The sequence below is a fragment of the Cibotium barometz genome, chromosome 28 (assembly GCF_041138505.1).
Source record: "Cibotium barometz isolate CiBa-2024 chromosome 28, ASM4113850v1, whole genome shotgun sequence".
Lineage (NCBI taxonomy): Eukaryota > Viridiplantae > Streptophyta > Polypodiopsida > Cyatheales > Cibotiaceae > Cibotium > Cibotium barometz.
This window is the reverse complement of record NC_141073.1, coordinates 49354452-49375684: the sequence shown is the minus strand read 5'-3', so window position 1 is coordinate 49375684 and position 21233 is coordinate 49354452. Positions and strand designations below refer to the sequence as shown.

Genomic DNA, 21233 nt, shown 5'->3' with positions numbered 1-21233 from the left:
AGTTGGTGTGTGTGGGGGCAATTCCAAAATGACCTTGATTTTACTTTCGTTGATGGAAATCCCATTTTAAGCCACTATATGCCCTAGAATAACTCCGTGTTTAACCCAGAATTGGCATTTGAAAGGATTCAATGAGATGCGATATAATCTACATCTTTCAAAATATTTTTCGTACATCAAGTGCTCGTCCCAAGAGAAATGAACACAAAGATCATCTAACAAGGCTTTGCAAAAGTCCCTTAGATATTCCTTAAGGCTGTGTTTGGAATGTTGCAGGTGCATTGGTCAAGCCAAAGGCCATGACGCGAAAGGTAAACACTCCAAACTCCGTTATAAAAGCTGTTTTAGCTTGGTCCTCTATTGCAATTGTGATCTGATTATAACCAGAGTACCCATCTAAAAATCTATAAGCCTCCTTGCCTGCAACTCTTTCAAGCACATGTTCAGAATACGGCAAGGGGTAATGATCTCTTCTGGTGGGTGCATTGAGATCAACGCACACTCTGAGTTTCGCATTCTTCTTTGGTACAATGACTATCAGAGAAACCCATTCTGAGTGCTCAATAGGATATATGAATCCACATTTTATAAGCTTTTCAATTTCCTCTTGTACAATCTTTGCATACTTAGGATTCATTGGGTAGGGACGTTGTAACTTGTTGGACTAGTTTAGCAGTGCTAATCATTGGAATTGTGTGTTGTACCACAGAGGGTGGAACACCCTTCATATCATGGTATGTCCAAGCAAATATGTCCTTGAATTATTTAAGAAGCCTCTTAAGTGTAGCTTCTTCCGTCTTGGTGAGGTCTTGAGCAATAAAAACTGGGTTAGACTCCTCACCTGGATCTACTAGTTCTATCTCCTTGACTACCGTCGGGCCATCGTAGACACTGCTACTCCCATTGGTAGGCAATCGTTGGGCTTTTGTGTAGACGACTTTATGTTCCCTCGTGGTAAATGATTTGAAATGCTCGGGTGCAGGGTGTAAGTCTATCGATTCTTGTTGTGCCAGGTTTTTTTCTTTTAATTCCGCATCCTTTTGTTGCTGAGCTAACTCTCGGTTTTGACGCCCGACTTAGTTTGGGCTTCTCTTCGATTTGCACTTCCTTGGGTTCCAACAACTGAACGCCAAGATGCTAACGTGGAGGGATGGTGTGAGCCTGTGTAAACTGAAACGCTTTCTAGTTGCTCAGACTCTAGCACCCGACCAGAGTGTAGATGCAGGTGACGTGGGTACCCTACGGGCGTTGGTAACTATCCTTGAAGCCCACACAAGTGGTTTCTTAGGTGTTTTGCACCCCGTTTTTACTTGTTTTTAGATTATTTTCAACCCGTTTTTTACCCCCTTACTTATGGTCGAACCTGGACTAGGGCGTGTGATAGCTCAAAGACAAGCGTATTGTTCATGGGATCCTAGCGTGCTTTACAGCACCGTGTTTGCCTATCCGGAGCTCTCGTGGTCCTCAGAACACTCTAGTTGCTTGTGGGGGGAAGGGTGAAGGCTTTATCCCACATGCCCACTCCACTCCTTGGGGGGTAGGCTGTTGAGAAAACGTGGTACTCATGCTAGATCAAGTGTGCGGAGGTGAGAGACTCACAAAATACAAGAAAACTATCTTGCTTATTAAGTTGTTTATGAATACAACTAGGCCTTGCTCAATACAAAATGCCTCCTAGCTCCACCTTTAAATAGATGAGCTAGTGGACACCTTAAGTCCCTTCACACTCACACCCTTCTCTTCCCCTTCTACATAACCTTAGTCTCTTAATACCCCCCCTCAATACCAACTATGAAAGAATGGAATAGGTGGTATTGGACATAGGATGCCTTTATAACATTAGGCGTACAAGGTTTGGAATATAGGTGTGATTACATTGAGATTTAAAACAATTTCTCAGCAAAGGTAGAGGCTGATACAAAGTTTGCCTCTGACTCTTTGTTAGGACATTTAGAAGTGATATGTCCTGTTTATTTACACTTGTTACATTTCATTTTGTTGGGATATTTGATCCAACAATTATTTGCCAAATGACCCACCTTTTTGCAATGGGCACATTTTACTTTGACCACTTGATGTGACAAAGCTTGTTTGATAGTCGATGAAGTGGTTGCATTTGAAGATTTAGCTCCTCCCTTTGGCCTCTTTTCTTCATCAAGACAAGATTGAATGATGCCTTCGAGGGTGGGATTAGGTATGTTCTTCAGGGTGGTGACCAAGGTGGGGTACACCTTCTTGAGCTTTTAGCAAAACAGCCCCACTGCATCATCTTCATCCATTTTTGCATTCACTGATGCAAGTTGAGCCATAAGGCCCTTCAAGTGAGAGATGAAGGCTCCAATGCCATCTCCCTCTTTGAGTTCCAAGCTAAAAAATTCAATTTTGAGTGAGATCTTGGAATTCTTACCACGAGCTCCATAGAGCTTATCAAGCTCATCCCATTTCTCCTTTTTGCAGGGTCGGAAGCTAGTCCACATGGTGAATGAGTGCCTCATCAAGATGAAGCATGATGATGGCTTGTGCCCTCTCATCATCTTCAATATCTTCAGCCTTTGTTCGATCAATGACCTTAGTGTCGGAGATGAATGGCCAAAAACCTTTGGACATCATCTTGTATTTGACAAGGACTTGCCAAGTGTGGAAGCCCTCTCCCGAGAACTTCTTGATTTGAGTGTTGTCCTTTGACATTGGTTATTGAAAGAGGTTATGAGAGAGTAATGGGCTGATTTATGAAGAAGAAAAAACAAAAAATTTATGATATTTAGGCTTAATTAGAAAGAGAGAGGCTTATGAGAGTGCAACAACCCTAATCAAGTCAAGAATGTTACATAAATAGGAGATTAAAATAGTAATTTTTATGGTTTAGCACTTAGGATTTGTACAAATTACTAATTTTGATGGGGATTAGCTTCATTAGTGTTAAAGAACACTTTGGTTGGTGATTAAGATCACCATTAGTGTTTAGAAAACATAATTAGTACTTAAAAGCACTTTTTTAGTGTCTAATGACACTTATTTTGGTGATTAGATTCACCATTAGTGTTTAATAACACTCTTAGTGTTTAAAAACACTTTATAATAACTTCTCTTTGCTGGATTAATAGCTTCATTAGTGTTAATCAACACTATTAGTGCTCATAAGCACATTTTGAAAAGCTTTGAAAGCTTGAAGGTGATGTTGATGATGGAGCTTGATGAGAATGAGGCTTATAGATACCTCATGTGGTTGGACACCGCTTCAAAATCAAGAGGTAGATCAGAAACAAGCTCTCATAACATCCCTTGGATGATTAGAGCAAGGAGGGAAGGTTTTGAGCAAGAAAAAAACCAAGATTGAAGCTTTAATGGAAAGCTTGCATGGAGTTGAGGAGAGGCGACTGGTTTTTCTACTGTAATGCACGCATCAGTCCTCCAACCGAGCTCAAACTTGAGCTGTGGATAGGGGATAGAGTGGGCTTCGAAAGCCCTCAAGTCCCATGGCTTATGATGGCCTACACGCGGAGAATGGCTGTACGGGTTGCTGCGCTGCAGCAGAGAAGCTACGCCGGCCTGTAGACAGAGCAATGCCGCAGGCGAGGAGTAGTTGATTCTTCAAATCCTCCATACGAATGGAAGCACCCAGGCCTCCTCTTCAACTCCCATGTTGAGATCTCCCCGAGATATGGCCTCTACAAGCTGGTAGAGCTCCTCCACCACTGCCAGGGGGTTGAGCTCCACAAGTAGAAGATAAGGGAAAAAATGAAAGAGAATGACCTAATCTACACCACAAGGGGCCTAATCAACCTAGGCTCTGATACCATGTTGAGAAAACATGGTGCTCATGCTAGATCAAGTGTGTAGAGGTGAGAGACTCACAAAATACAAGAAAACTATCTTGCTTATTGAGTTGTTTATGAATACAACTAGGCCTTGCTCAATACAAAATGCCTCCTAGCTCCACCTTTAAATAGATGAGCTAGTGGACCTTAAGTCCCTTCACACTCACACCCTTCTCTTCCCCTTCTACATAACCTTAGTCTCTTAATATAGGCTACATATAAAGCTTAATATAGTCTCTTAATATAGGCTACATATAAAGCTTCACTCCCCTTAGGCTTTCACTTGAAAGAAAGCTATTGAGGCTCACTCTCCTATATATATATATCAAAAGACCGAGACCGAGGTCGGGGTTAATTGGGGGTTTTTTCTTTTCAAAAATTTTTCCAAATAAAAAATTTCTTTCCACTCCACGCGGGTTTTGGTTTCCTTTTTTTTTTGGATGGTGTTTTAGGGTTTGCCCTCCGTGTTCACACGCACGTGGCGGCACTCAGGATTGAGAGAGAAGCACTTCGTCTGTTTCACACACACATGCACACAGCGCAAAGAACAGAGCACACACACACACACTGCGCGTAGAACGAAAAAACGAATTGCAGAAAACGAAAATGTCAACACCATACACACAATCACACCTCTCTATGCCTTTCCTAATGTATAAATTTCACTTCAAGCAGTAGCTCGAGCTGCATCTGGAGCTTGGTGCAGGGCATGTCCCCCCGGCACAGCAGCGACGCAAAAAATGTGCGCTTTTGTCGGGGAAGCACGTGTCGGAGCTGAGGACTTGCCAGGCACCGTAAGCGAGCCATGAATGGCTGCAAGCATACAACCAGAAACTAGCAAGCTCAAACAGGGAGCAAAGGTGTGTCACTCAACGCTCAGACCGCCGTCGTGAAGGATTCTCGCACCGCAGTGAAGAAGGAGCCGCCGTCGTCGCCGCTCTACCGCCTCGTCGTCGCCGTGCTGCCATGCAGTGCTCGATCACTCTCTCTCTCTCTCTCGCTCTCTCACACACGCAGGAGAAGGGGATGGAGAAGATAAGGCAAGAGCACTCCTTATATTCAACACATTGAGAATGAGAGGTTTTAGGGTTACATTGGACTCTTATATGTGACCTAGCTGTTCACACATGGGCACCCACACATGGCCGGCCGATCCTAACCCTTATACTGATGACATTCAAGGTGCGCCTCTCATCGGCGATCACCCAATCCCTTTATCCTTTACATGTGGTGCCGACAAGCCCGGCCCATGACTCAGAATACTTAAATTAATTACATGACGTAAAAAGTAATACGTCTCAATGTCCGCCATAGGTTAACACCCGCGCATGAGGGAGCTGCTTCCGCTGCCAGCAGCTACTGGGAATCCGGTATGCGGAGGGGGCAGTGGGATCACACAGAGTGCTGTTGTGTAAATTTACGTAACAGCAACATAAATTGCTTAAAATTTTAAAGTAAATCTGGGAAATAATATTTTCGCTTGTTAATATTATGTTGAATGAATTTCAAAAATTGAAAACTCATAAATTGAATTGGAAATCTATAGATGGATACCCCGAATCTATCTGGCATTCCTGAACTCTCCCAGAGTCAGGATATGATAGCCTTTGCATTCGAGCACCTCATCAACTCTACTACGACCCAAGTAAGTAGAGTGAGACTCGCACGTCATTTTGAGAATCTTTACTTTCTAATCCTGTAGAGCGACGTTGGTATATGTGGTTATTTGTGGAGGACAATGTATTAATATTAGTATTAATCAGCATCAGAGGCTCAGGCAAAATATTTCCTTAGCCATGATTCTGAGATAAGGCTAGGGTTTGTTCAGCATGTACAACTCTTTAATCATTCACCCAGGAACTTCAGAATTTCATGCCGAGTTTTTAGGCTTCTTAGCCGCTTTATCCCTAGAAGTAGAATTATAGCACCTCTTTTTGTAATGAATCGTGTGTACCATGGTATGTCTCCTTCGCAGTTTTGCTTCTTTATGCGTACACGATTGAGGCAATGATTTTGGGAGCCGTGATGCTCTATGTATATATCGAAATCTTTTGATAATAAACGATGTTTTTTGTAAAAAAATTCTAAATTGTTTTCATGATTGTGAATATGGTTAATCAAATTATCAAAGTAAATCTTGTTTCATGAAGTATGATGAAATAATTATCTATTTAAAGAATAAATCATAAAAATTTAATAATCATAAGTTTGTTGTCAAAGTTAAGTTGACAAAAATCTCGTTTTGTCAGAATCATGAGGCGCGCGGCCCGTGCAAGGCAACCGAATCCTGTAACCGATGACGAAGAGTTAGATTCGGATGTTTGAAAAGCCCTGCATAGATCCCAACCCAGTCCTTTCAAGGGTGAAGGGGAGAAGTTAGGTGAAGTAGTGGTGGAGAAGTGGATTGAGGCTATGGAAGAATACTTTGATGTAACTGGCTACAATGAGAGAAGCAAGATGGCTCTCGCTAGGTTAAAGATTGTGGAAATGGCCAGGGTCGCTTTTTGGAGGAATCACTGCGAGACTAACCGTCTTGATCGGAATACCCAGACCTGGACCGATCTTAAAGCTTACCTCAGAAAGAGGTTTTGTCCTCCAATCTTCCTTGAAGCTAAAATGACTGAGTTCTTGGAACTAAAGCAAGATAGCCGGACAATTGAAGAGTACCATCAAGATTTTGCCCTTCTCCTCAAATATTCTCCACAATTGGATGAAGAGCAGCTGATGGTTTGGCCAGGTTTATTCGAGGAATGAATGAGCCATTGGACACCTTAGTAAAGAATGCCAAACTTGTCTCAATGGCTGAAGCTGTAAGAATGGCAAAGGACTTTGCCAAAGCCTTTATAGTTAAGGTCCCGCCAAAGCCTGCACCCTCTAACTTTAAAAGATTCCAAACCCTGAGAAGTACTTCAAACTTTCCTCCCCCAAAGAGACAGCAAGACCCAAATCAGAATCAAGATATTGGGAGATTTAGAAGTGAAGGAAGACCCTTCCCACAGAACACTTTCTCAGGAGCCCCACACCTCTTTCAAGGATTCACACGGATGAGCTCAGAAGTGAGAACTGGTGTTTTGGATGTCAGGGTTTTGGTCACCAGCTGAAAGACTGCCCAACTCCTGCCATGTCAAGGGGATAGGGAAGTCAAGGACCGAGAGTGCAGAGACTAGCCCCTTCCTATCAATCAAATCAGGGTCCGCCTTGCCCAAATCAGGGAAATCCCAGGAGAACTCCAGCTCAGTCATCTGCCTCTGTCCAGAGTAGCCTCACAACTCCTTCCCAAAACTGGGGCAAGCAAAGAGAAAGAGTTCCGCCTCAGACTACAGCAGCCAGAGCAGTCACAATAGCTGAGGTAGTGAAAGAGGAAAGAGGACAAATTTATGCTATAATTGAAAACCAAGGGCCAAATCACCAATTCTCAGTCATCCATACTCCAGTTGAGTATCAGGGTAAGCCTTTTAAGCTTTTGATTGATTCAGGCAGTACTCATTCTTTCATTTCCCTAGGGTGCTTACGTAAGCTAGTCTTAGAACAGAAATCAGGGAAACTTACGCAAGTTGAATTGGCCAGTGGGAAGATTCTTTTCACTCACCTTGAGACAGATCGTATTCGGTTCAATCTAGATGGGAATTTAACTGTCAGTGTTCACCTTTGGGAGTTCTCGAGACGGGATCCTTGGAATGGATTGGCTCTACAAAAATCAAGTTGACATTCAGTGTCATAATGGAACCATTTCCTTCCGCGACCTTCACGGAAATAAAGTTCAAGGAACCGGAATTTCAGGATCCCCAATGAAGTTAGTAAAGGCTTCTAAGTTACTAAAAGGACTTAGAAAGAAGCAGCTCATTTATGTTGTCAAAGTGAATCCAGTAGACACAAAGTTAAAAGCTAAAGAACCTGAATGGTTAAGTGATTATGATGATTTATTCCCAGTAGAATTAGCAGAGATGCCTCCAATTCGGGAAGTAGATCATGTGATAGAATTGACCCCCGAAGCAGCCATAGTAGCCCTGCGCACGTACAAAATGCCAGTTCTTGAAGCCATCAAACTCAATGAACAGCTTAGACAGCTGTTAGAATAAGGATTTGTAAGACCCAGTGTTTCACCTTGGGGTGCGTGAGTTCTCTTTTAGAAAAAGAAAGATGGAACGCTAAGATTCTGTGTGGACTACAGAGGTCTCAATCAGCTGTGACAGTTAAGAATAAGTATCCTATCCCCAGAATTGATGAGCTTTTGGACAGGCTCCAGATCTTCACAAAGATAGATCTCAAATCAGGGTATTATCAGATCAGGATTAATGAGCAAGATATCCCGAAGACAGCCATCAATACTCGGTATGGGCATTATGAATTCACTGTCATGCCGTTTGGATTGACAAATGCCCCGGCTACATCAATCACCTAATGCAGGATGTTCTCAGAGAATACTTGGATGATTTTGTTCTTGTTTTCTTTGATGATATTCTCATTTACTCAAAGAATGCAGCTGACCATGAAACTCATGTCAAAAAAGTTCTTGAGATTCTAAGGAAGCACCAACTCTTTGCAAAAAAGAGCAAATGCGCTTTCTCTGTCCACCATGTTGAATATTTGGGCTTTCTAGCATCCAAAGATGGAATTTCTCCAGATTCTGCAAAAGTCCAAGTAGTCATAGATTGGCCTGAACCGAAGACAGTGAAAGAAGTCAGGGGATTCTTGGGATTGACTAGTTGGTATAGAATTTTTATACCAAAGTATGCTCTCATAGCTTTCCCCCTGACTAATCTTCTCAAGAAGAATATCCCGTTTCAATGGTCAACCCGGTGCCAAAGTGCTTTTGATAAGCTGAAGACCACCTTGGTAACCAATCCCATTCTGAAGTTGCCAGATTTCTCTCTACTACCCTTTGAGGTAGTAAAACTGATGCCAGTGGTTTTTCCCTAGGAGGTGCACTCATGCAGGAAGGTCATGCAGTGGCCTGTAAGATTCCTCCCCAACCTCTCAGGATGTCTAGTATCTTCCTCTGTAATCAAATCCCTCTTCAAAAATATAAAAGATCTTGTTTCTACCAGTTTTGGCCTAGAGAGAGAAAATCTTCTAGAGAGTGGTAATTCAGTTTTTAAATATTTTTGGATGGAAAAATATCTCTTCTTATTAAAATAAGTTCCCCCAAATCTTGAGGGTCAAGATTTTTTTGAAATTTTAAATTAAGGTCCCTATGGGCCAATAAGATCAATCCATGTGTGGGGAGGAGATAAATCCAATTTGTAAAAGAAAAATACCCAAAAATGAGTAAATGCTCACATAAGATGAAGAGTTGACTATGTACAAGGGTTATTAGTAAGAAAATGGATTTTGAACCTGAAATAAAGTCCTCAGTTTCCTTACACACATCTTTTATGCTCTCATTTGGAGATGTGAACGCTTGTGTTTCCTGTTCATGTAGCAGTGGTGTATCATCATCAAAGGTGACCTGTTTGATAGGCCACCTAACCAAATTGACGCACTGAAGCATGTCACATGTGTCTGTCCCTGTAGTTGGATCAAGGATCTGATCACCACCACACCCGCATCTTCTTCTCCTAATAGATCAAAGTTAATCACATCATATGGAAATGTTAAGAGAATAATCCCTGTTCCAATGTACTTCTCATTGCCTTCTATCCAGAGCATCACTTTACGCTCTTTCCAACTTTCACGGATACTTGGAGTGTCCTCATCTCCAACAGCATTAAAATCATTAGAAGGTGGCACCGCATGATCATCATCAACAATCATGACGGCACCTGTAACAACCACCACATCTTTCTTTTCCCACTTTACAAAACTACCCACTGCCTGAATGACCTTTGTTGCATTGTTGTTTGGAAATGGCAAGCAAGCTACATCATTTAGGCAGTTGTCGATAGAAACTGACAAAAATCCATCTCCAAGGACTTGTCCATGGCATGTGTCAGTTGGACGTATTGCACATACTATTCCAAGTGCAACAACATCTCGATCCATCATCAAATTGACACGATCCCCACAATGAAAGTCTTGGTCCATGTTGCCTGAGTAAGTGAAAAAATTTGAGATTTAATCATAAGCGATTGAGTGATCTTATATTCATCATAAGACATTTAATCATAAGAGATTGAGTGATCTTATATTCATCATAAGACATTTAATCATAAGAGATTGAGTGATCTTATATTCATCAAGTAATCACATAGCATTGATAATGAAAACATGCATTAATAGATGACAAGCTGAAGTATACATTGCAAAATTAGTGCAGTATTCCATTTTCCAACATCATAAGAGAGAGATTAAATTTGACCAGATGGCCAAAACTTGTTTTCTCAATGAACATGGTAGTACATCCTTGATCTAGATTACTTGAGTTACTAAATAAAAAAGGTCTATGTAGTCATCATTGCTTAGTTAAAATGGATGCTTTGACCATATGGCCAAAACTTCAATAGCCTATAATATATGCACATAATATCTTACTTTAGTATATATGCACATCATGGTGTGTGTGATGGTCTACATAATGTTTTAGCCACATGGACAAATTCTCGCACGGCTTATCATTCTTAAGACATGGGTAGATCATCTGTTACTTTTCCATGGGAAGACAATTTATTGTGTGCTAGTGTAGAGAATGTTTTAGCCACATGATCAAATCCTATCAAAGCTTATTGTTCTTATAATATGTACAAATCATATGTTACTTTTCCATGGAAGACAGTATATTGTGTGCTAGTGTAAAGAATGTTTTAGCCACATGGTTGAATCCTCTCAAGGATTATCATTCTTAAAACATATGTAGATCATATGTTACTTTTTTGCGGAGGACACTTTATTATGTGCTAGTGTAGAGAATGTTTTAGCTACATGGTCCGATCCTCTCAAGGCTTATCATTCTTATAATATCTATAGATCATATGTTACTTTTTCATGGAAGACAATTGTGAACTAGTGTAGACTCAATGTTTTAGCCACATGGTTGAATCCTCTCAAGGATTATCATTCTTAAAATATACTTAGATCATATGTGACTTTTCCATGGGAAGACAATTTATGGTGTGCAAGTTTAGAGAATGTTTTAGCCACATGGTCGAATCCTCTCAAGGCTTATCGTTCTTAAAATATTTATAGGCCATATGTAACTTTTCCAAGGAAGACAATTTATTGTGTGCTAGTGTAGAGAATGTTTTAGCCGCATGGTCAAATCCTCTCAAGGTTTAATGTATTGCAGGCATAGTATGAATAAGATTTGGTTGGTGCAAAGTTTATGTCCACGTGGTAAGTAGAATAGTTATTAATATATTGGGAAGCACAAATGTTAGTGCATGGATGCAAAATTGAATAATCATATACTAATAGTTGGTATTATGGCCTAAATGTAGTGCACATTATCATTAATATACATCAAGAAGTAACTAATATGAGTTGTGTCAAATTAAAAAGTAGATTTGAAAAGAGTAGATTTATCCATATAATGAAAAGTAAAGGTCGTGAAAATAGAATAGCAAGATATGAATCTTATTTTATATATAGAATAGCCTCAACACCTCTTGAAATATCTATGTAGACATAGGAACTCTTTTAGCAAAGCAATAAATGATGCAAAATGAGTAATCCTATGTAACGAACTTATTACTTTCTATGTTGTCTTATAAAAAAATATATCAATAAATTAATATTATATTTAATAACATAATATTTTAATATTTATTATTTAATATAATATTTAATAATATAACTTATTATCATAATATAAAATAATATTATATTATAATAGTATATTTTAAAATATAATAATATTATAATATTGTTCACTATAGCGGTGGATTTCTTGGAAACTCTAAACGACATTTGAGGCACTAGTTGCTATGGGCAATGATCCCTAATGGGGGTCTAGGAGGCAGCACCCTTGGTGGGAGTCTGGGCGCAACGTCCCCAGACCGGGGGGGTCCGGGGGGCGCTGCCCCCCGGTGGGGAGCAACGCCCCCAGCGGGCGGCGGGGTCCGGGGGCTGCCGGTAGGTCCCCGGCCCCACGGTAAGACCTATGTGTGATATGAAAAAAAATCGATTGCTTAATTCTTATTACGAACTTTGATAAAAGTGTTTTTTTAAAGATAATTCCATTTATTGTCAAACGTCCATTTTTTATAAACGTTCTCATTAAATGCGATATATTCTTGAGAATATATGCTTCATTAAAGAAGATATCCTTTAATGATGTGAACCTAAAAGTGATTTTTTTAAATAATTCCATTTATTGTCAAACGTCCATTTTTTATAAACGTTCTTCATTAAATGTGATATATTCTTGAGAATATATGCTTCATTAAAGAAGATATCCTTTACTGATGTGAACCTTTTCTAAGAATTTGAATTTGGCCCTCTCTTTCTATCTTCTCTCTCTACGATTTTCCTCTTCTCCTAAAAGCGTACTCTTCTTCTTGCTCGCACTTTCGACCCTGGTTTTTGTTCTTGCTCTCTCTGTGATGTTTTCTCTGCATTACGCCTCACCTAAGCTCTCTAATCAAAAGATTTAGTTGTGCTTAAGCAAGATTTTGACCCTTCATGTATGTTTCATCTGCATATCTACTTCTTTTCATCTTCTTGTTTCTGTCTTCACATGCTAATCAGACGCTAATCAGAAGCGACTTTTCCAGCAAGCTTCGCAACAACAACAGTCATTCACAATATTGACGCTAATCAGAACTTTGCCAGCAAGCATCGTAACCATAGCCATTTAAAGGTAGGCCCTTTGCCTCATGCATGTTCTTTGTTTTCTTGATTTTCTGGTTCATAATACTTCATTTGAAGGTAGGCTCTTTGCCTCATGCATGTTCTTTGTTTTCTTGATTTTTTGGTTCATAATACTTAATTACATAATTAATCTTTCTTAATCATAATTCGCCTAGTAAGATAAATGAGATCATATAGTACATTCATGACATAAAAATAAAAATATGGTTAACTTCACACCCAGTTTTCTTAAAATCGAGAATGTTTCTTGACTAAGAGCCTACTTGAAAAAACAAACAATGCAGAAATTAGAAAACAAGTATGAAACTAACCTTGATCAGTTTTTCAACACTCTTGTTATGGCAAAGATGCGACCTTGTCCCTTGAGAATGCTTTTGTCTTGCTGATTCTTCTTGTATGCTGCGTTGACCTTGCTTGTATAAGTGTACTTCTATATACTACTTGCACATATGTGTAATCACTCGCTATGCAGAAAATAGTGATCTATCCATGTAGCACAATAGAGACTAATTGGACATTGTAGAATAATTCTCTGTATATGTATGCATTTCACATGAAATGACTTTTTCAAGACACACATATACTTGTGCTTACAAAAGAGGTAACAAAAATATACTTCTGGTTATATGATGCTTCAAACAAAAGTGACTGTGTGGCCAAAAGCCATGGTCAATATGAAAGCTTCTTTCTGAAATAGCCATAGGATATTGCCTTGTGGTCAAATCTTTGTACCTCAACTATTAGACGTAACATGTGTCTCTATTGCATATCAGACTAAAATCGGATGAAAGTAAGAAAATCATGCATACTTTCAATGTCACATAATAATATGGCTAAAATCCATGGGCACCTATGTTTGATTGTTACATGGAATTATGGTTAAAATCCATGGACACCTAGGTTATTAAGATGGTTCTTTTTGTGTTCTAATTTTTTTTAATCATCTTATATCCAAGATCACTTGTACATTGAAAGGATTTAAGGAAGTTGGCCAAGTAGAGCTGTCTTCTAAGAGTAAAACCAAACATAGCAAAGTTTTTACCATATGGTCAAATTCTATAGAAGACATCTCCTTCAAAAACCCATGCTACACATAGAATATAAATTATCGAATGGCCACTTTCATGACAATATGTCCACGATGAATCTATGACGATGTCTACATGAAATTTGGTATTACAAAAAAACCAAACATTGTGGCATGAGAGTATGGATAAAATCCATGCTCACTTCTGTATATCCATTAGTGATCTCTAACATTAGTGCTCTCCATTGTCACAAGATTTGTTCATATGGTCAAAATCTACCTTATAATTATTACATTCAACATTTTGGACACATAGGCTTTTGCCTTGTGGTCAAATCTTTGTATCTCAATTGTTACATGTAACACATTGTCTCTCTATTTCATGTCAAACAAAATTTGAAATTATGGGAAAAAAGTAAGAAAATCATGTATTCTTTCAATGTTGCATTGAAATTATGGGAAAAAAGTAAGAAAATCATGTATTCTTTCAATGTTGCATAATAGTATGGCTAAAATCCACGAGCACCTATGTCTGATTGTTGCATGGAATCATGGTTAAAATCCATGGACACCTAGGTTACTAAGATGGTTCTTTTTCTGTTCTAAAATTCTTTTTCAATCATCTTAATTACAAGATCACTTGTAATTAATATGGACACCTAGGTTACTAAGATGGTTCTTTTTCTGTTCTAAAATTCTTTTTCAATCATCTTAATATACAAGATCACTTGTATATTGAAAGGCCTCAAGGAAGTTGGGGCCAAGTAGAGGTGTCTTCTAAGAGTAAAACTAAACAAAGCAAAGTTTTTTCCACATGGTCAAATTCTATAGAAGACATCTCTTCAAAAGCCTATGAATATGAATTATCAATTGGCCACTTCCACTATAATAGGTCCATGATGAACCTATGACCATGTCTACATGAAAATTGGCATTACAAATAAACCTTTCATTGTGGCATGAGAGGATGGATAAAATCCATGCTCACCTGTGTTTGATTGTTGCATGAAATTATAGCTAAAATCTATGAGCACCTAGCTTACAAAGATGGTTCTTTTTGTGTTCTGAAATTGTATATGGATCAAGATCACTTGTATATGGAAAAGCCTCAAGGCTAGGTAGTAGAGATTCCTTCTCAGAGTAAAACTAGAAAGAGAAAAGTTTTTGCCATATGGTCAAATCCTATGCATGCATATTATAATCATAACACTATTGAATAAAGTTTTGGCCATGTGGTCAAAACCTAATATTTCTATGCAATATCTTGCCATATGGTTAAATTCTAACTTAAACCCTTTCTATGATGATATTTGGACATACATTGGTCAAATCCTATGCATGCATATGGTAATCATAACACTATTGAGTAAAGCTTTGGCCAAAACTTGAGATTTGTTTCTAATATATCTTATTTTTTGTACTTATGTAGGTTTATTCAATGGCAAAGAAATCTACTTCGGCAAGGAAGGAGAATCAAATCATTGATGGAGTTAGTGGGGATTTTGTGTGGCCTTGGTTTATGGATGTTTATGACAAAGAAGGAAAAAGGGCAAACAATGTCCTTTTATATGCTTCAAAGCTTGAGGATTCAACATATGATCAAGTTGGGATCATTGAGGGGTTGATGGATGGATGTGCTGGGAAGGAAGGGATCCCGTGTATTGTAGTAAAGATCAAGGGAAAGAACATTGAATACAACCTGGATCCCTTATCTTTTCAATCTACACATATAAAAGAGGATGAAGTATACTCTTTGAGAGCAATGGGTTGGAGCCTCCCAGAGGAGATATCAGGCACACAGGACATAATAGCTACATTTGAGTCTATCAAGCATAGTGAACTTCTTTTTCCTACAAAACATGGTGTTCGACTAAAGAAGAGGACAAAGATTCAAGATGCACAAGCACAATCAATAGCTTCAAACTCACAGGCTCTTGGTGTGAGTGTACCTCCTAACACTCCTCTAGACAACACAAACCAATCTTCAAAGGCACAAGTAATCCAAGCAACACCTTTGGTGTCACTTGAAGTCAAGGGTGTTGAAACTTTTCAGACATGGTTAAGAAGAAGGGTAAAAAGGATGGTTCAGGATTTCACATGTTTGAAAAATACTTTCCATTTGGCTCGACCACACAGTTTCCTATTGATGTTGGTAGATGCTATGAAGCACCACCTTTATATGCCTATAGAACACTTTGTTGGGATTATGTGCAAAAGTTGACATCATCTTTTGTAAAGAATCCCATGAATCTAGCAACAGTAGCATACCTCATGCCCTTTTTGGAGGAGAGTGATGTGAAGCGACCCATGCATCGTGACGAGGTGGAAGTGGATAAGCTACATTCTTACTCCTATTGGATCATATCAGGTCTTCACTCAATCCATGCGGCAAAGATTTATATCCTAAGTAGCACTCATCGATGCCTAGCAACCAAACATCTATATGCCACAAGGAATGCAAGAATCTTGGTGGACTATCCTGCTGAAATGTGCATTGAGATTTCTAGGATGACAAATATGGAATCCCATAATGTTATGAAGAATGGTCCTTATCTTGAGCAACTTCAACAAGTAAGGGATCAATGGATAGCATTTGGGTCTCCACCAAAACCTCAACAAGGGCTTCCAAAGGGTAGTCCTCAAAGAGTACCATGGGAGGTAATGATGTACAACCTTAGCTTGTCTTATTCAAGATGCATTTGGTGTTTTCTTTCTCATTTCATATTTTTATTTTTGATAGAGATTTATAGAATACATTGGAGAAAAGTGTGCATCACGTGATTGTCATATGATAGTGAGCACACAAGAGATATTTGATGGTTGGATTACCATCATGAAGAGATACTCAAAGGGGGAGCTTCCATCTCAAGAGGATTCTACCACAAAGAAGGGAAGGCAGCCTTCTCCCGCAACTTTTCGTTGCCTTATGGGTCTAAAGGATGGGGACATCCTCACATTACAAAAGGAAGTTAATGATGGACACATCGTCTTTCTTAGAAACAAATGGGACAAAGAGGATGTTGTTAACATGGAGACAAGGGCAAAGCAAATCAAGCAAGATAGGGTGCTCCATGAGGAGCTAGTTTCTCTCTTCAATGCCTCAACTCATGCTAGCAATAGTATGATGAAGAGTTGGGAAGATCTTGTTGCTGAATACAACATCACCAACGATGTATACACAAAGATTTTAGGTGTTTGCAGTGATTGGGTGTCAAAAAAGCTCACACGTGGGACTGATGCAAGACCATTGCCAAATGGTGCAAAAGACATTGTGAACTTTCTTATTGTGAAGAAGCAAGATCCTCTTCATTCTTCTACTAGCTTACCTTGGCAAGTATATATTGTGGGGTGCAACCTTGAGGCATTCGATCTTATATACAATGTGTATAAAGATCCTATTACCATTGGTGTGGTTGTCCTAGAAGCGGCACATGGAGTTGGGGGCATGACATGGGATTCTATCATGTTTGGAAAGGTGGTCTTCACATTGTTAAAAATGACATGTGAGCCTAAACAATTTATTTTGTTGTCATTTCTCAACCGCAAATAAATGGCAGCTATGGAGGAGGCCCTTGAGAATCTCGCAAGTACCATATGCAAATTGGAAGTGTTGACTTCCTACCAATGGCCAAGAGTCTTGCTTTTGGGGCCATGGATTCATTTGTTGTGTTGACACTTGTGACCATGGAGAAAAGCTTCATCAATCTAGATCGATATGTTGGAAATTCCAACAAGCCATGCATTTTGGATAATGAATCCATTGAAGCCATTGACAAAGAAGGAAAGGATGGAGAGCTTGAAGAAGAACAAACTATTGCAAAGGCCATATTTAGAAAGAAAAAGAAGGTCATCAAGGCATTCAATGATGCACATGAGGTTGTATGTGATATATTCTCATGTGGTGTTGCATCAACGCTCGCATTGGAACATCACATGAAGACTATTGCAGTGGTGTGCAATAGTCAAGAGCATTAGGAAGTGAATGGGGTCTTCTTGGGCCCTTTAATTTGCCCAAGCCTAATCAAGGTGATTAAGGAATAGCCAAATGGGGGGTTGCCATGTGGACTGAAATGTTGGGTTTGTAAGAGAGGTGTAAGAGTGGTCAAAGGGTGCACTTTTTCCCCCAAAAAGGGGGGGAGGCAATTTTACAATTTTCGGACCTCCATAACTTCTACATACAAGCTCCGATTGGAGCGGAGATTATAGATCCGTGATCTACGCATCAAGAGCTTTCCATAGATATGTTACATGATATGGTTTTGTCCGCTAGATTTTAAATTCCATTTTCTCCCCAAAATTCAAATTCGAATAAAGTAGCCGTTTTGAAGCTTCTAATTAGAAAACGTTTCTTCTTAAGAGAAAAGGTTTGACTCCTTAAACTGCCAAATAAAAGGGCCCAAGAAGCCTTCCATTGAGGTCCTAATGGAAAAGAGAGATTGAAGCGGCATGTTGGAGAGCCCATGAGAGCGCCAACCCACCTACAAGTGCTCAAGAGGTTCCTCCCATTGGTGCTCTAGCTCTTGACCTACCGCCGGAGGGTGTGGATGAATCAAGCCAAGACATAGCAAATATTATTATGAAAGAGAGGTTGAAGGCTACTTCAGGTGTTTGAACCTCTCTATCTCTAACTTTTGTCAATGAGAACACTATGGTGTAAGGTTGAACTTGTGTTTTGGAGGATGATTTCATGACATAACATTTCCTACATATTTTCTCATTTTGTGGTGCTATCTAAAGCAAGCCTTACAAGCCTATTTCTCTCAGTTTTGTGTTTATTGTTTAAGAGTCCTTATTTCTAGAAATATTTTCATCATATTGTACCTAAAATTGGTTGCAAAAAGTTTGTGCTTCTGTATTAAAATACAAGTATGAAGTACATGATAATGTTGGAAGAAATATTTTCTTGTATGGTATAGCTAGAATGCTTCAATCAATTGCTATTACATTACTTTGATCCAAATGTTGGTATTGGTTTTCTCTAAAGTTTTGTGTCCTTTAATATTTTGCCATGTGGTCAAATATATTAGAAGAAAATGTTTTGTGTCATACAACTACATTGAGTTTTTCAATTTCAATTGCAGTGCTTTGATTGAAACATTGGTATGACTTGTATTATCAAAGGTGTCAATGTGGTGTCTATTGATATTAGGCCACATGATCTATTATTTTTTCTCTTGAAATATGTTTTTCTAAGTATGCTCAACATGCATGTCCTACATGCACATCAATGTGGAATATTGTAGCATGTGTGTATGGAAAAATATTCTAAAATGTTCATTGCAACTATATACATTGTTGTATCTTAATTCAATAGTCATATAATATTACCTTTTGAGATTTTTTTGCCACATGGTCAAAAATATATTTTGATGAAGTATCTACCATCCATGCATACTATTTGCATATTAAATTTAATGTCTTATACAATGTACATATGGAATAGTACAATAAACTTAGCCCTATTGAACTATATATAATGTTTTTATCTTAGCTTACTAGCTCTAAAATGAAAAAAAAAACTTGTAAGAGACTAAATGTCTATTTTGTTCTTAACCTTTGTGTTGTATGATAGAATGATTCAAATTTGACTAAGAATAGTCTATTTGCATATTTGGTAGATTTGAGCAGAGCAAACAAAGTAAGTGATGTGGCCTTGGCGAAAAGTGCTACCAAACTATGTGTGATACTTGATCTCAATGGTCTTCTTTTACAACGTTGTTTTTCCACATCAAAGAGGTTCCAAAGTTTTCGAGTGGGCAAGCAATGGGTTGTTCTTCGACCAGGATGCATTGAGTTTCTTGAAGCTACATTTGCAAGATTCCAAGTGGGAGTTTGGTCTACAGCTTCACACAAAAATGTCATCACAATAATCAATTGCTTGGAGAGCTATGCAAAAAGGAGATATCCTTTTTTCATGATTTGGGGACAAGAGAAATGCCATACGCATCCACTCAAGATCATCTATTGGCCAGACAAGATGGGGGTGGAAGCAATGTTCAAGCCCCTTCAGTATGTGTGGAACGAATATGGCAATGTTTGTGAACATAGCAAGACTATTTTGATAGATGATAGTCCCTACAAGGGGTGTCCTAACCCTCTTGAGAACTGCATCTATCCACAAACATTTGATGTTAACCAAGGAGACTCAATCTTGATTGAGGAACTTCTACCCTACTTGACTCGCTTAAGTGGATCCCATGATGCACGTGAAGTCATAAAATTTGATCGATATGGACTTGAGCCAGTTCAATATGGACATGAGTTGTACACACAATTCAAGGTTGTGATTGACACATGGCTTAAAGGAGATGATAATGCTATGTCATCTTCATCATCAGTACAACCCAAGAACATCAATCGTGGAGATGGAATATATATGAAACAATCTTCAATCACTTCTTGCTTGAAGAGATCATCAATTGTACAAGGATCATCATCAAGAGTCTCAATTCATCCAACCCATCCATTGGGTGTCTCACAAGTATCAGCGGATTCCTTTGGTTTCTACTCTAAAGGATATGGAAGCAATGCAACTTGCTCATCAGCTAGGATATAAGGACGGCTACATAAATGGTCGTGTAGCTAGACACTTCATAAAAAACCTTCAAAAATTGTACTTTCCACAAAAATGATGTGACACAAAAATAATACACTCTTTTCTACAACTTGTACCTTGGTGTTTATAAATGCGTTCAACATCAGAGAGACTAGCTCAAGATTTCTGGATTGTGATTTCATGGAAGAATTCATTGTATTATATACAAGCTCCTCAATGAAGAATGATATTCTAAATGTAATTTGATGGAGAAAATGTGTTTTATGAAAAGGTATACTAATTGTGCTTTGATATTAAATGAATGCGTGCATGAATGCGTGCATGAATGCAAAATATACTAGAAAAGTTTAAATCTCAAATTAGTCTCGGTATTGTTGTTTTGAATTTTATTTTCAAGTATATTGTTGAAGTTATATTGGAAGAAGCAATTTCTTGTATGGTAGCTAGAATGCTTGAATCAATTCCAATTGCATTACTTTGATCCAAATATTTGTCTAAAGTGTTGGATCTTTTGATGTTTTACAACATGGTCAAATATATAGGAAGAATTTTTTTTGTATCATATAGCTACAATGCTTTTGCCAATTGCAATTGCACTGCTTTGATTGAAATATTGGTATGACTTATATTATCAAAGGTATCAAGTTAGTGTCTATTGATATTTGGCCACATGGTCGAATATTTTTCCTCTTAAAATATGTTTTTCTAAGTATGATCTACACATATGTCCTATATGCATATTAATGTGGGAAGTGTTGTAGCATGTGTGTATGGAAATATATTCTAAAATGTTCATTGCAACTATATGCATTGTTGCTTCTTAATTCAATAGTCCTATAATATTGTCTTTTGTGATCTTTGGCCACAATGTCATGGTCAAAAATATACTTTTATGAAGTAGCTAGACACTTCATTAAAAAACTTTAGAATTTTACCTTCCGCAAAAATGATGTGACAAGGCAACAATACATTCATGTCTCTAACTTATACCTTGGTGTTTATAATTGGAGACTACCTCAAGGTTTTTGGGTTGTGATTTCATAGAAGACTTGATTGTTTTGTAAACAAGATCATCGTGGAAGAGTGA

General features: G+C 38.5%; 1 protein-coding gene across 1 annotated transcript; it reads left to right on the top strand.

Annotated features, from left to right (window-relative positions):
* Positions 1 to 16378: 16378 nt before the first annotated feature.
* Positions 16379 to 17140, top strand: LOC147622888 (uncharacterized). The gene has a single exon (XM_086822632.1). The coding sequence runs from the start codon at positions 16379 to 16381 to the stop codon at positions 17138 to 17140; it is 762 nt and encodes a 253-aa protein (XP_086678758.1).
* The last annotated feature ends 4093 nt before the right edge of the window (positions 17141 to 21233 follow it).

Bases quoted from the DNA above. Each gene is read 5' to 3' on its own strand.
- LOC147622888 (XM_086822632.1), top strand. From the start codon at position 16,379: ATGATAGTGAGCACACAAGAGATATTTGATGGTTGGATTACCATCATG.